The sequence below is a fragment of the Neophocaena asiaeorientalis genome, unplaced genomic scaffold, assembly GCF_003031525.2.
Source record: "Neophocaena asiaeorientalis asiaeorientalis breed wild unplaced genomic scaffold, Neophocaena_asiaeorientalis_V1.1 scaffold188, whole genome shotgun sequence".
NCBI classification, from domain to species: Eukaryota; Metazoa; Chordata; class Mammalia; order Artiodactyla; family Phocoenidae; genus Neophocaena; species Neophocaena asiaeorientalis.
Genome location: NW_020174156.1, coordinates 1,173,934 through 1,188,390, shown reverse-complemented (window position 1 = coordinate 1,188,390; position 14,457 = coordinate 1,173,934). Strand labels below are relative to the sequence as shown.

Here is a 14,457-nt window from a genome sequence, read left to right as displayed (position 1 = left end):
TTCATAGTAATTCAAAACGTTCAAAGGAGAACTAATCTCTCTCTTACCCTGTCCCAATCATGACCTTTCTATTTCTATCAGGGTACAACAATTCTCCTTTGAGAAGTCACTTGAGAAAAAGGTTTAGATTCATTTTTGCTTTGCAGTCTCTTCTAAACAAATTACAAACCCAGTTTATGCCTCTAACAGACCACCCAGTTTGGTATATTCTTACATTCATGTTTCTGGAATTTGAATCATTTTATAAGATGCTGCAAAATTAATTTCCTTAAGGTTCAACAACAATCATACTACTCTTAGATGTGAAAATAACTCAAAGATTCTCTACTGTTATCCAAATTAAGTACAAAGTTCACAATGCACAGCTGTTCAGGATGTGCATATATCCAGCTGTGAATGACACCCCCCGGGTTATGCAGGATACAACCTATACAGCCACCTATACCACTGTGAAATTCAAGACTTTAGAATATAACACCAAACAACTTCTTCTGTCACATTTCCCACTACTCCCTTAGAGTTATGTTTCATATCAATATTTCTCATTTTTAAAATTCTCATTTTGTTAATGTAAAAGTTCTATGCCTTCCTGGAAATTTTACTGGGAATCCTATGATTTGGTGAACCCCATCCCACACTTTGAATCGTACTGCCCTGAGAGTTCCATCCAGCATACTCCTACAGCCAAGAGGATTCCTTTGGACTTTACTTTCTGGAATTTCTATTATTAAAATAATAGCTGTTATGCTTTCCAGTCATAAAATTATAATACTAAATGTGCTGTTTCAGGAGGGAGGATCTTCAAGATGGCGGAGGAGTAAGATGTGGAGATCACCTTCCTCCCCACAAATAGATCAGAAATACATCTACATGTGGAACAACTACAGGACACCTACTGAATGCTGGCAGAAGACCTCAGCCTTCCCCGTACCTGGTTAGGGAAAAAGTAAAAAAGGAAAAACAGAGACAGAAGAATAGGGACGGGACCGGTACTTCTGGGAGGGAGCTGTGAAGAAGGAAAAGTTTCCACACACTAGGAAGCCCCTTCACTGGTGGGGAGAGGGGGTGGGCAGGGTAGGGAATCTTTGGAGCCACAGAGGAGAGTGCAACAAGAGGGGTGCAGACGGCAAAGCAGAGAGATTCCTCCATAGAGAATGGGTGTCGACCAGCACTCACCAGCCTGAGAGGCTTGTCTGCTCACCCTCCAGGGCAGGTGGGGGCTGGGAGCTGAGGCTTGGGCTTTAGAGATCAGACCCCACGGAGAGGACTGGGGTTGGCTGGGTAAACACAGCCTGAAAGGGGCTAGTGCACCACAGCTGGCCATGAGGGAGTCTGGGAAAAAGTATGGAATGGCCAAAGAGGCAAGAAACCATTGTTATGGGATGCGTGAGGAGAGGAGATTCAGAGCACTGCCTAAACGAGCTTCAGAGACAGGCGTGAGCTGCGGCTATCAGCACAGACACAAGAGACAGGCATGAAACGCTAAGGCTGCTACTGCAGCCACCAAGAATCCTGTGTGCAAGCACAGGTCACTGTCCACACCTCCCCTCCCGGGAGCCTGTGCAGCCCGCCACTGCCAGGGTCCCGTGATCCAGGGACAACTTCCTTGGGAGAACACATGGCATGCCTCAGACTGATGCAACGTCATGCCGGCCTCTGCCTCTGCAGGCTAGCTCCGCATGCTGTATCCCTCCCTCCCCCCAAACCGAGTGAGCCAGAGCCCCCTAATCAGCTGCTACTTTAACCCCGTCCTGTCTGAGAAAAAAACAGAGGCCCTCAGGTGACCTACACACAGAAGTGTGGCCAAATCCAAAGCTGAAACCCAGGAGCTGTGCAAAACAGAAGAGAAAGGGAAATTTCTCCATGCAGTCTCAGGAGCAGTGGATAAAATCTCTGCAATCAACTTGGTGTAACCTGCATCTGTGGAACACCTGAATGGAAAACGAATCATCCCAAAATTGAGGCAGTGGATTTTGGGAGCAACTGTAGACATGGGGTTGGCCGTACGCAGCTGACCAGTTTTTGATTTTTATGTTTATCTTAGTTTACTTTTTAGCGCTTGTTAGCATTGGTGGATTTGTTTATTGATTTGGTGGCTCTCTTATTTTTTCTTTTTTTATTACTTTTTATTTATTTTAATACTTTTAAAAATATTTTATTTTCATAACTTTATTCATTTTATTTTTTTCTACCTTTCTTTTTTTCTCTCTTTTTTCTTCTGAGCCATGTGGCTGACAGGTGCTCCGGTCAGATGTCAGGCCTGAGCCTTTGATGTGGGAAAGCCAAGTTCAGGAGATTGGACCACCAGAGACCTCTGAGCCCCATGTAATAAAAATCAGCAAGAGTTCCGCCAGAGATCTCCACTCAGTGCTAAGGCCCACCTCCACTCAACAACCAGCAAGCTCCAGTGCTGGACGACACATGCCAAACAACTAGCAAGACAGGAAAATTGTAGAATAATACAAGGCTGACCAGTATTTATTAAATAAATGGTCACATAATATTAATGATCACATTGTAAAAATGAAATAATTTATGTTTTCCATTTCAACTTTCTAAGCTATCTACTAAATATGACTCACTGATAGCATCTTAAAACAGAGATATTATACATTTGGTTATATTAATGAACATACTTTTCATATTTAGGAGAGTTTGGGGAAAAATCATACTGGTCTGAGAGCGTGTAGGCCAGACTATGACTTTTTGTTTGTGTACATACCAGAAAAATATGGCAGTTACTAAAATACCAATTCTGTAAGTGACATCAAAAATGGCAATTTCAATTAAAGAGCTCTCCAACTCATCTTCTATAAATAGCATATATAAACGATCAATGCATTTTAACATGTAAGAGGATTTTATCCCACAAAAATATTCCCCAAAACAGGCATAATTTTGTCAATTTATTTTGGTTTATGTACTTTGAGGCTATGCATTAAAAGTCAATATTTACAGAAGTCTCAATGTTCTGACAGTTTGACAGGTGATAATAAAAATTATCTACTGTCTTCAAAGGATGCTTCTGAACCAGGTCCTTTCCAAAAGTCTTTCATATTTACCTTCAAGCAAACTGAAAATCACAGATGCAAGAAAGCACATTGAATTTTTCTGAGACAAATCAATATACAATGATATGATAAAATGTCAAGCCATTTTTTCCAACCATTCTTGTTGCTACAATGAACCTCTCTTTATTGCATGTATTCTGTCACGCTAGAAAACCGTCCACTTACCAGTTGGCATACCATGTTTAATTTATGTCCAAATATCAAGGATTAAGTCACATCTGAGCAGTCTTTGGGAAATGCCAAGTGAACAGGAATGTAGGTGCTTGTTGAACTATTTACTCTATGTGTACCAGTTTTTCCCTAACACATAGAGGACTTCCTGACACATAGGAAAGAGTAAATGAGAGATGCAGAGTGAAAGGAAACTAGCTCTGTTTTATTTTTTTTTTACCAGAGAGAAATATTAAAAAGTCTACACATTAATTTTTATTTAAATTTTATATGTTAATTTTTTTTTTTTTTTTGCGGTACACAGGCCTCTCACTGTTGTGGCCTCTCCCGTTGTGGAGCGCAGGCTCCAGACATGCAGGCTCAGCGGCCATGGCTCACAGGCCTAGCTGCTTCGTGGCATGTGGGTTCTTCCCAGACTGGGGCACGAACCCGTGTCCCCTGCATCGGCAGGCGGACTCTCAACCACTGTGCCACCAGGGAAGCCCTATATGTTAATTTTTGAACAAAGAACTTAAAAAACAACAATTGTAACAGAAAATCAAATATTTATACTTTGTTAAAAAAGAAAAAGTATCGGCATGACAACAGACGGGCCACATAGTAACAGCTAAGAGGATACTGGTACACCTTAGAAATGAACAGTAAAATACAATTATCTTCTATCCACTGTAAAATATGTGATTAGAAGGAATCATAAACCAAATAATTAGCAATGACTAAATATCAAAACATTAAAAAGTGACATTCTATAGCACCAAATGTTCTATAGAAAAGTGGAGAGACTATTCTGAGAAGAAGCAACAGAAGAGAACAAACAAGAGAACTGAATAGAATTGTTATTTTCTGTAGTAAGCTAACTAAAATTAATAGAACAATCATGGAAAGTAGCCAGGTCAGAGAAGTGTTTCTGGGGCCCTCCACCTGCTGGTGGCCTGGGTTCAACATTGAGGAATGATCCAGGGCCATGTTTCTCTTCTACCTGAGGTAGCAAAAATTATTCATGCTTATGAAATGATGTATGCCTTGAAACTTTTCAGACTTGACATTTTCAACCAAATCAATCACCCTGAATCCTCCCAGTTTTCTCTAAGAGAGATTCTGAATGTACAGAATATTTGAAAAGCCTGCTTTGACTAAAACAGTAATTTCCTACTCAAAGTCAGAAATGGTAAACCCAAGCAGTTCTCATACTGACAAAATACAGGGTTATCAGAAGTACTATTCATCTAAATACAAATTTTACTTTAGAAACTTACTACTACTTTATGTAATCTAGCTTTTGAATATTCTTCAAATTAAAGTGCTTATGTTTATTAAAAACTTGTAAAATCAGAATGATCTCCCATGTTTACTGTTATCCTTTCTAAAAAAATAGTATATTGGTAATGATGAAGAGTTCAAAATTCAAAGATTGTTAGTACTTTCTTAGTTCTTTTTTTCAAGTTCACTGAAGGGCTTTCCATCATAGACCTTATTATGAAAACGACAATGTATTAAAACACGAAAGCCAATGCTGCTTCCTCCCACCCTTGTGTCAGACATTACTAATCAATCCTTTCAAACTCCTTCTCAAACTAGTATTCTAGCTAATAAAGACCAGTTAAGATGGGGTTGGCATAAGCATCCAGATATATAAAATATTAAGTATTTTAGTATTAAAAAGCTATTAATAATTTAAATAATATTTAGTTATTTAAAATATTTAATTACTAGAACAGCAGAAGAACTAATCAGTTAAAATAGACTCCCAACCGATCAGAAGGGACACCAGCAAGTGTGCTAAACTAGTATATCCCAACTGAATTCAGCACTAAGCATGAGACACACAATCCATTCTGCTGCCTTCAGTGTAAAAGGTCAGATAAAGGGATGGCTTGTCAATTTTATCACTTTTTATTACTGTAATATAAACACATGCTGAAAAGATATTTGCTACAATGATATACTAAATGCAGTGCTTAATGGCACAGTGAATATTTTATTTTATTTGTGTACAGTGACCATGTTTTGAAAGCAGAAAAAACAAAGATAAGCCAGAGTAGTCACTTGTCTTGGCATATAGTAATCATTTTTAACAACTTGTGAAATGTTTTATAATCTAACATATAAAGCACATCCATCTAAAGGAGAGAAAATTAAGTTAAAAAGTACTGTAATATAGAAATTTAACCAAAGTGAAGCAAAGTTCTGTCAGGATTATATTTCCATATTTACATCAATAATCTCCAAAGTCAACAGGCAAAATAATGCAAACCTGGGATAAGAATGTATACTAAATTAAGAAAACAAATTGTTGGGAAGAAAAAAATGCACTATTTAAGGATTTTCTAGGTAATTTAGAAAAAAAAAGATATGCATTAGAGATGTGGGTTGAAGCGTGTGCCTAGGTCTTGGCAAAGTGGAAAAAATTCAGAAGTAGATCAGGGCAAGAGGTGGGTAACGGCAAGAGAGAGATGAGGGCAAGAGGAGGTTCACAGGGAACCCCAGCTCTTGGAAAACTGGAATTTGAATACAGAACCTTAGAGGGAGAGAGGGAGGGAGGAAGAGAGAGAGAGAAAGAGAGAGGGAGGGAGGAAGAAAGAGAGAGAGAGGGAGAGATCACATGCACGCACGTGTGTATTATAAGAAGGGTCAAATTGGACAGGGCTGTTATGATAATAAAGGAAAAAGAAAATCAGTACTTAACCATTTATGTCCTCTGTACTAGACATTTTACCATGGAGATTACATCAGTTGTTTTCAATCTTCAGAACATTCATATTTCTCGATATTTCTGACTACTATACAGATGAGGAAATGGAGTCTAGAATATTTAGGTAACTTGCTAGTTTTCATAGCAGGATGGCACCATGCAGTTGTGTAATTGCTTACCTAATAGCAAGTTTCCCCTATTAGACTGCCAGCTACATGTGGGCAGTGTCCAAAACTTTCTTATGGATCATTTTGCTCCTGTGATCAGCATAAGAAAGGGCACTCAGTATATACTTGCTAAATGTTGAATGTTTCTTGTTACATTAGTGACAGCCAGCAGGCTAAATTCTATATCAGTCAGTTTATCTTTCAGTATCAAATTAAAATACAAGGAAAAACAGATTAATAATCACAGGGTACTTTATTTAATAAATGATACTCAACTTATTAAGGTAAGGATATTGAAGAAGTTGCAAATTCATTCAAGAGAATTCTTCCTGGAGACCATGAAAGTAATATGATAGAATTCTGCTTCCTTTAAAATCAACTATATTAATGTACTGAAATAGTGCATAAATCTAAGGATCAACTTTTCCACAGATCTCTCTAGTTCTGAAAAGACTGAATTTGCAGCATCCAATGAAATGAGGTAAATCTTATTTGTAAACTGTATACTGGCATTTTATGAAAATTAAACTATAAATTAAATCTGCTAAGAAAGTTATGTTATCAAAACATTGTAAGTGGTATGCTTTAACTTATATTAAAACTAAAAATCCTGACCTAGAATTTTCTGTCAAACAACAATTATGGTAATTCAGAATCTTTAGAAATAACTTTAGTCAAATTAGAAATCTGTAGTCAAGGGGCTTCTCTGATGGAGCAGTGGTTGAGAATCTGCCTGCCAATGCAGGGAACATGGGTTCGAGCCCTGGTCTGGTTAGATCCCACATGCCGCGGAGCAACTGGGCCCGTGAGCCACAACTACTGAGCCCGCGCGTCTGGAGCCTGTGTTCCGCAACAAGAGAGGCCGCGACAGTGATAGGCCTTAGTGGCCCCCGCTTGCTGCAACTAGAGAAAGCCCTCGCACAGAAACGAAGACCCAACACAGCCAAATATAAATTAATAAATTTAAAAATAAAAAAGAAATCTGTAGTCAAACACTTTCTCACTCAAAATGTTATATTTCTTCTAATGAAGAGGGAGAAAAATAGTCCATTGTACTTTAACTGTTTAGGTGAATTCAACTATCTTTGTTGTAAACTTTTATTTCGTAAAATAGGCTTTTATTCTTTCCCAGGAATAAGATGTAACCTCCCTAACAAATATTTCACTATGGACACTATGTTGTGATATATCACTTTTTTATTTGTAAATGCTTCTATCTACGAAATTTTAAATCCAGGAAAAATATATACCTTAAATATGTGGAAACTAGTCCCATGGACTATCTTGAAAAAACAAAAAAAAGCAGCCAACTTTGAAATTATTTTGTTAACTCAGTTACTGCACAGAGCTCGTGAAATCAGAAACAGAAGGTTCTATTAAACCGAGGGATTTTATGTAGATTTTTTTAAGTGAATCACTTACATACAACTTTGTTCAAAGCCATTCATCTCACATTTGTGCACCGTTGAACAAAAGATGGATTCCACAAAAGAGGGGAGACAAATAAAATGCAAAATCCTTTTCAGCATTGAAAAACTGCTCGAAGCTCACATTTCTTTATTTGTGAGACAGTAGCCTCATCTTCATACCCAGACAATAATACAATTTCATTCTATTCCTTTAGCTTTCCGATATTTTTATCTGTAACAGGAAGCATTCAGAGCTAAATACATATAGCTTTGCCTTCTGCCATAACACTGATAAGTTTGCCTTTGTTTGAGAATATTAAAAATAAAAGAGGAATAAAAGAGGAAGACAAAGTCTTCCTAGCCGTGAGAAAACAGACATCTGATTATAAGTTATCCAAGGATTCCATGCAGTGATTATTTTCTCTTTAAGACTTTTTGACAAAATATTTGATACAGTGTTCAGATTTCATGTGTTAAACTATGTCATGAAATTTCACAAAACAAAGACAAGCAACGCTCTTCAGGCCCAACCTGACATGCTTTGCCATTCTGCATTCAAAAATAAAATACTTCATTTATCTGAGCTTTCAGTTTTAAATGAAAAATTATATATCAGGGAATTATATTTATCTTATTATGTATTCATACTTAAGGCATTTTCCTCCCTAATGATTAATATTTGTCATGTTAAATAGAAGACAGGAAGACTGTATTCAGACAATGTGGTAAACATTTGTACTCCAAATTTTATGATATATAGTTCTGATATTTTCTTAATTTCTCCCATTTAAATGCATCTACTTTATACCAACTACTAATAACAATAGCTAACATTTATTGAGTGCTTCTAAGTTCCGGGCCCTTGACATGGTTTCTATCATTTCTTTCTCACAACAATCATTTGAGGTACTATTACTATTCCCCTTATACAGATAAGGACTTTTGAGGCTTAGAGAATTGAAGCAACCAATCCACAGATGTGCAACTGGTAAGGAAGGTTCCTAGTCTGGGCTCCTGAACTATGCTTTCTGAGGAATGGGATAGTGAGAAGTGTGTTGGTAACAATATTTCATGCACAGCTAATGAGTTGTTGAAAATGTTTCTTCATAAAACTGCATCATTTGACTTGTCTTCCCGATACAAAGTAATGCTTAACAGAAAGAAAACTTCAACATTTATAAAATGTTTTGGAATAAAAACAAATCCCTTATTCAAAGTAAGAACATGGTAGACCCAATCTGACCAACCTGTATTAAATACTAATTGTTCCCTTTACTCTTCTGTACCTGCACTGGTTTCACAAAGGACAAAATAAATAACCGCACAGGAATTACATAAAGCCATATATTCTATTTATAAAACTGACTAGACATTGCCAGCACTATCAATGTCTTTAACATTATGATGATATTATAGTTGATATTTCCCTTTAATAAAAATATAAATCACTGTTTATTCCCTGAAGCTAACCTCATTCATGCTAAATTATTTATGTATCCATTTTAATATGTATTTTGCATCTGACAGGAAAACTCTCCTCAGGACCATTTTACTGACCCACCTGTCATTATGATGGGGTAAACAATGTCACCTTTCCAGTGCACAATGAATTACAAAATGTTGCAAAGTACACCATCCATCATGCTGGCACTAAGTAGGTTTTCGAAGTAGATCTCAGATATCACAAATGCTGTTTAGACTGTTAGCAGAAAGCAAAAATTGGAAGCTTATACAAAACGGTCATATGATGAATGGACATGATAGCTCTTCAAAGTAAAAGGGCATGGCTCTTCTACAAATAACCTTGTCAAAAGCAAAAGTAGTGGGGAGCTTTGCTGGCAGTTAGACTAGAATAATTTAAGAACTTGTTAATGGCACTGCCTGATAGAAATTCATGCAAATACAGTGTACTCAAAATCAAAAAGTCGGTATGCCTGAGTCATCAGCAGCAACCTCTCAAGCTTGATTTGAATTGGGAAATAGTCTGAAGAGACACAGAAAATTCACCAGTGTCCTATTAATTAGAATATGTGAGTTTCAGTAATACACCTATCTAAAACACGTATATAAAATATATGCAAGTATTCTATATGCATATAAAATAGTCACCAAGAAATTGCTTTGCTTTTGAAAATTATAATACTAATATAGTAAAAGTTTAAAAAGTCAATATCACATTATGTCCTTTATATAAATCTTTAAATTACTATGTACTTAGTGTAATAGATTTGAATTATTAACATAATTCTAAAAATACTTTTTGCCAGTGTTGTCATCTAATTTGCACGGTTAATTTCTTAAATTATGTTCTTCAAATACAAAGTGTTTGTTTTATCTATAATTACATTTTAGTTCCTTTAACATTATTCCCTTCTATCTAGGCCTAATATTTCACACATGGAAAACACTCCTACATCTATAGCTAACTTTATTTCTCCCTTTTAATAGCTATATTATTTAAAATCTTTTCCACCACTTCTTTATTGAAAATGGTATTTTTTAATTCAAATATAGTTGATTTATAATATTATATTGGTTCCAGGTATGCAACATAGGGATTCAATATTTTTATAGATTATACTCCATTTAAAGTTATTATAAAATATTGGCTATATTCCCTGTGCTGTACAATATATCTTTGTAGCTTATTTACTTTATACACAGTAATTTGTATTTCTTAATCTCCTATCTTGCCCTTCGCCTTCCCTCTCCTTACTGGTAACCACTAGTTTGTTGTCTATATCTGTGAGTCTCTTTTTATTTTGTTATATTCATTCACTTTATTTTTTAGATTCCACACATAAGTGATAAAATAGAGTATTTTCCTTTCTCTGGCTGACATTTCACTAAGCATAATATCCTCCAGGTCCATCCATGTTGCTTCAAATGGCAAAATTTCATTTTTTGTGGCTGAGTAATATTCCATTGTGTGTGGGTGCCTGTGTGTGTGTGTAAAAAATTACACTGCTATGAACATTGGAGTGGGTGTATTTTTTTGAGTTAGTGTTTTTGTTTTCTTCGAATATATACCCAGAAGTGGAATTGCTCAGTCATGTGGTAATTCTGTTTTTAGTTTTTTGAGGAACCTCCATACTGTTTTCCATAGTGGCTGCACAAATATACATTCCTACCAAGATAATACTAGAGTTCCATGACTTATGACTTCGCAGACACTTAACTACTTCCATGATTCTATAGTAGACCTTGGTTTTCTTTTATATGAAACAAAGAGAAAATTTAAACACTTATAACTGGTAAGATAAATGTGTGAAAATCCCACAGAGATATGGTTACACAGGAATATAAAAAAAAATCCAATGTGCCCAGGCAATTATTAAAGAGGTACACACTAAGGAGACACAAGCTATAGTTCCACGTCTTTTCCATATCACCTCAGTCCAGGAATAATGGATGTTTGCCAGAGGAAACTGGAAAGAAAATAGATGGGGGTGATTCCAAGGATCCACTCAAGCTTCTGGGGTTTTGTTCTTGTTCTGTGTTTCGGACATGCTTTTGTTTAAGGAAGGAGATGACTGTGCTGTACTTGAATCAACCAGGATAAAGAGGAGCCTGGAAATATGTAGGGCTTATGTAGGGTTGGGAGTCTAAAATATGTGGGGTAACTTTAGAATCTCGACTTGGGACCAAAGTTTCTGAACCAAAGAAAGAATGCTGGCGGCCTCCCTCTATTTCCAATAGTATGCAAGTACTTTTCCATTATTGCCTATCAGATATAGTGTATATTCATCAAGTCAAATCATAGTCCTACACTAGAAATATTACAGACATTTAATATTATGTTAACTTTTAATTAATAAAAAGGCTTTCAAGGTGGTGCTGGTTATATGCGGTTCTGCTAAATATCAGAGAATGTTACAACACAGAACAAGAACAATGCCAAAGCAGTTGTTAGCTGCTTCTCCTCATGCTGCACCCGAAAAAAAATTTTTTTTTAAATTGGGAACAAGCATGTATTTCTGCAATGTAATTTTAAGTGATTTAAATTAATCATCTTAATCAGAGTTAATAATAAGTTGGATTCTTAAAAATCTGTGCCAATAATCAACAATCAGAAACAGCATTTCATTCATATAAACTCTATAGAAGAAATCAATAGTTTTATAAAAAAAACCTGAATGTGTTTATTCAAATGAGACTTTTACATGGAGATGGAAAAGTTACCTATATAAAGGAAACTAGTGACCAATTAAATGCTATGGTATCTAACTGCTCTCTTGTCCTTACCATAGGCTAAGCTCTATCCTCCAAGATTTACATATATTAATTAATTTAATTCTCATAACCAGCTTATGAAGCTGGAACTATTATTATCCCCATTACAGAGATGAGAAAACTCAGCCCTATATGCTTAATTAACAGTGGTAATTGGGCAGCTGAGATTTGAAACTAGCCCACGTGGCTCTAGAAGCTGTGCACTTAACCACAATGCCAAAAAACCACCACATCAAAAAACCAGCTAACCCAGAAAGACTAAAGCAATAATTCACGCCTGGTCCCTTGTTTATATTTTCCATCATAAAGTAGACACACTGTATGTCAAATCTTAAATGTGTGAGTAATCACATCAATTTTCCACTTCATTTCTTGTGTACATACACAATTTCAAAACACAACTGCTTCCATTTCTATTCTTTCTGTCCGCATTGATCTATTAAAATTTGCCTCTTCAGAACCAAAGAACGAAATGAACTCACACTGTAAGGATTAAGCAAACTGTGAATGACTCAGTCACACACTCAACACTTTTAAATTAAATTCTTCTAACATGTTTTCACTTTCAAAATATGACAAGAAAAGGGTCAGGCAATTCAAATCTTCCTTCCCCTTTCCTGGCACCTCCACACTGAGAATATTTACTGGTTATTTTGGTATGTTGCTTCTTGCCAGTTAGCTCAATTTAGATGAAAGCTGTTGTTTTCTAATTTCATTTCACTGTAAATGACAGAGACAAATTGTCATATTACCTTGAGAGTTCCACTGGCAGAATAGGCTGCATATGAGTAGAGCGGATCTTGGCTGCCGTGTTGTCTGGCTTCTTCGCTGCAAGGCTGGCCATTAGGATGAAAGCACTGGCCACTGCTGCTTAGAGTCACTGAGCTGGGAGAAGGGCCTGGCAGGTTCAGCAGCACAGAGTAATTTACAAACTGTACGTCTTCTAGGCCCAAAGAAGTCCACTGAGTCTTAATCTTCTTTGAAATTTCTATGTCGTTTTCACTTTTGTACAGTTGTACCAAATTTCTGAAAGAAATTTAAAAGGTATATTCTAAAAAAAGAAAGGAAATCTTTATTCTTTCAAGTTGTGGTGATTCAGTATACGAACCATTATTAATAGATGTGGGATGTGAAAGATGCGTGAGACAGGACACTACACGAGAAATTCACAATTTGGTAGAGGTGATGAGCTTTACAGAAATCATAGAAAATCAAAGCAGAATGAATTAAACTTAAATTAAGAACTAATAAAGGTCTATGGGACTACAGAGAAGAGCAGAATTAATACCAACTAGCTCTTTTATTACTTCTGATCCTTCTATTGACAACAACATAATCTATTTAAAACTCGGCTCCAAACCTAGGGGTCATGTTGGTTGAGATAGTTCTGCACTGTAGCTAATATGATTACATATAAAGCTATGTGATTAATACACAGATATTGGTAGTTAAAAAATAATGCAGAGGGAACTCTTCTGATACAAATTACATGCCAAATTACATGATGCTATGAACATAATGATATGCAATAAAATCAGTATATTGTGGCAAAACCAACCACAGATTGTCAAACCAATATGAAGTTAATTTTTGTGTGTGCTTGCTGTGTAGTCTATATATTTATTCCTATACTTGTTCCATAACCCATAATGACACTATTTTTGCTTAGGACATCCTAGAAACCAGACAAGCTCTGTTTAAAAAATGCATAGAACCTAGAAAAGCATGAGATATGGGAAGTTAAAAAAGAAAAATTTAATAAAGTTTTGCTTTGTTTTGGGCTAGAATGCAAAGGAACCAGCTCTTTTTTCGGCAAAAAAGCTTCCTATAAGCATTTTATTGCTATCCAAACTATTTTACTATAGTTGTCATTTTTGCCCATCAAATTATTTTTCTCACACATCCTTATTTTAGGACCCTGTTTATTCAAGAACCCTCAATGAAACATATTTGAAAAAAGAATATGAAACAGGCACAATGGAAAAAAGTACATAGGATGGCATAGGAAAGTATTACTGGAGAAAAAAGGTCTGTTGACACAGCTTAAAAGCTGGTGTATACAGGAAGGTGCGATGACAATTTACCAATTGTTTTCTATCTTTTTAAGGTTATTTCTATTCTTTTTTAAAAAAATATCTAATTTGACCAATCATCAGTGTCATGTAAATTTTATGGAAAAACTTATGGGAAGAATTCTACTTTTTATTCTGAATAATACTGGTCAGCCTTGTATTTTTTTTTTTTTCTTTTTTTGGTGGGGAGGCTTTTTGAGGTATAATTGACAAACGAAATTGTATATATTTAAAGTGTACAACATGATGATTTAATATACATGTATGGTGTGTGTGAAATTATTATCACAATCAAATTAACACATTCATCAACTCACCTTTGTTACTTAGTTGTGTGCCTGTGTGTGTTGAGACCACTTAAGATCTACTCTCTTGGCAAAATTCAAGAATACAATACAGTATTGTTAACTATAGTCACCACGCTATACGTTAGATTCTCAGAACTTATTCATCTTATAACTGAAGGCTTCTATTCTTTGACCAACATCTCCCCATTTCCCTCAACGCCCAGTCCCTGACAACTATGATTCTACCCTGTTTCAAAGAGTTTGACTTTTTTTAAGATTCAACATGTAAGTGATATGATGCAGTCTCTGGCTTTCTTGGTCTGGCTTATCGCACTTATCACAGTGTTCTCTGAAT

At 35.9% G+C, this 14,457-nt stretch overlaps 1 protein-coding gene across 1 annotated transcript in view; it reads right to left on the bottom strand.

Moving 5' to 3' along the window:
- NAALADL2 (N-acetylated alpha-linked acidic dipeptidase like 2) overlaps nt 1-14,457 on the bottom strand; it is a 792,831-nt gene that overhangs the window by 623,690 nt on the left and 154,684 nt on the right. The window contains 1 exon segment of the mRNA XM_024755137.1: nt 12,496-12,769. Coding sequence (XP_024610905.1) covers nt 12,496-12,769 — 274 coding nt within the window.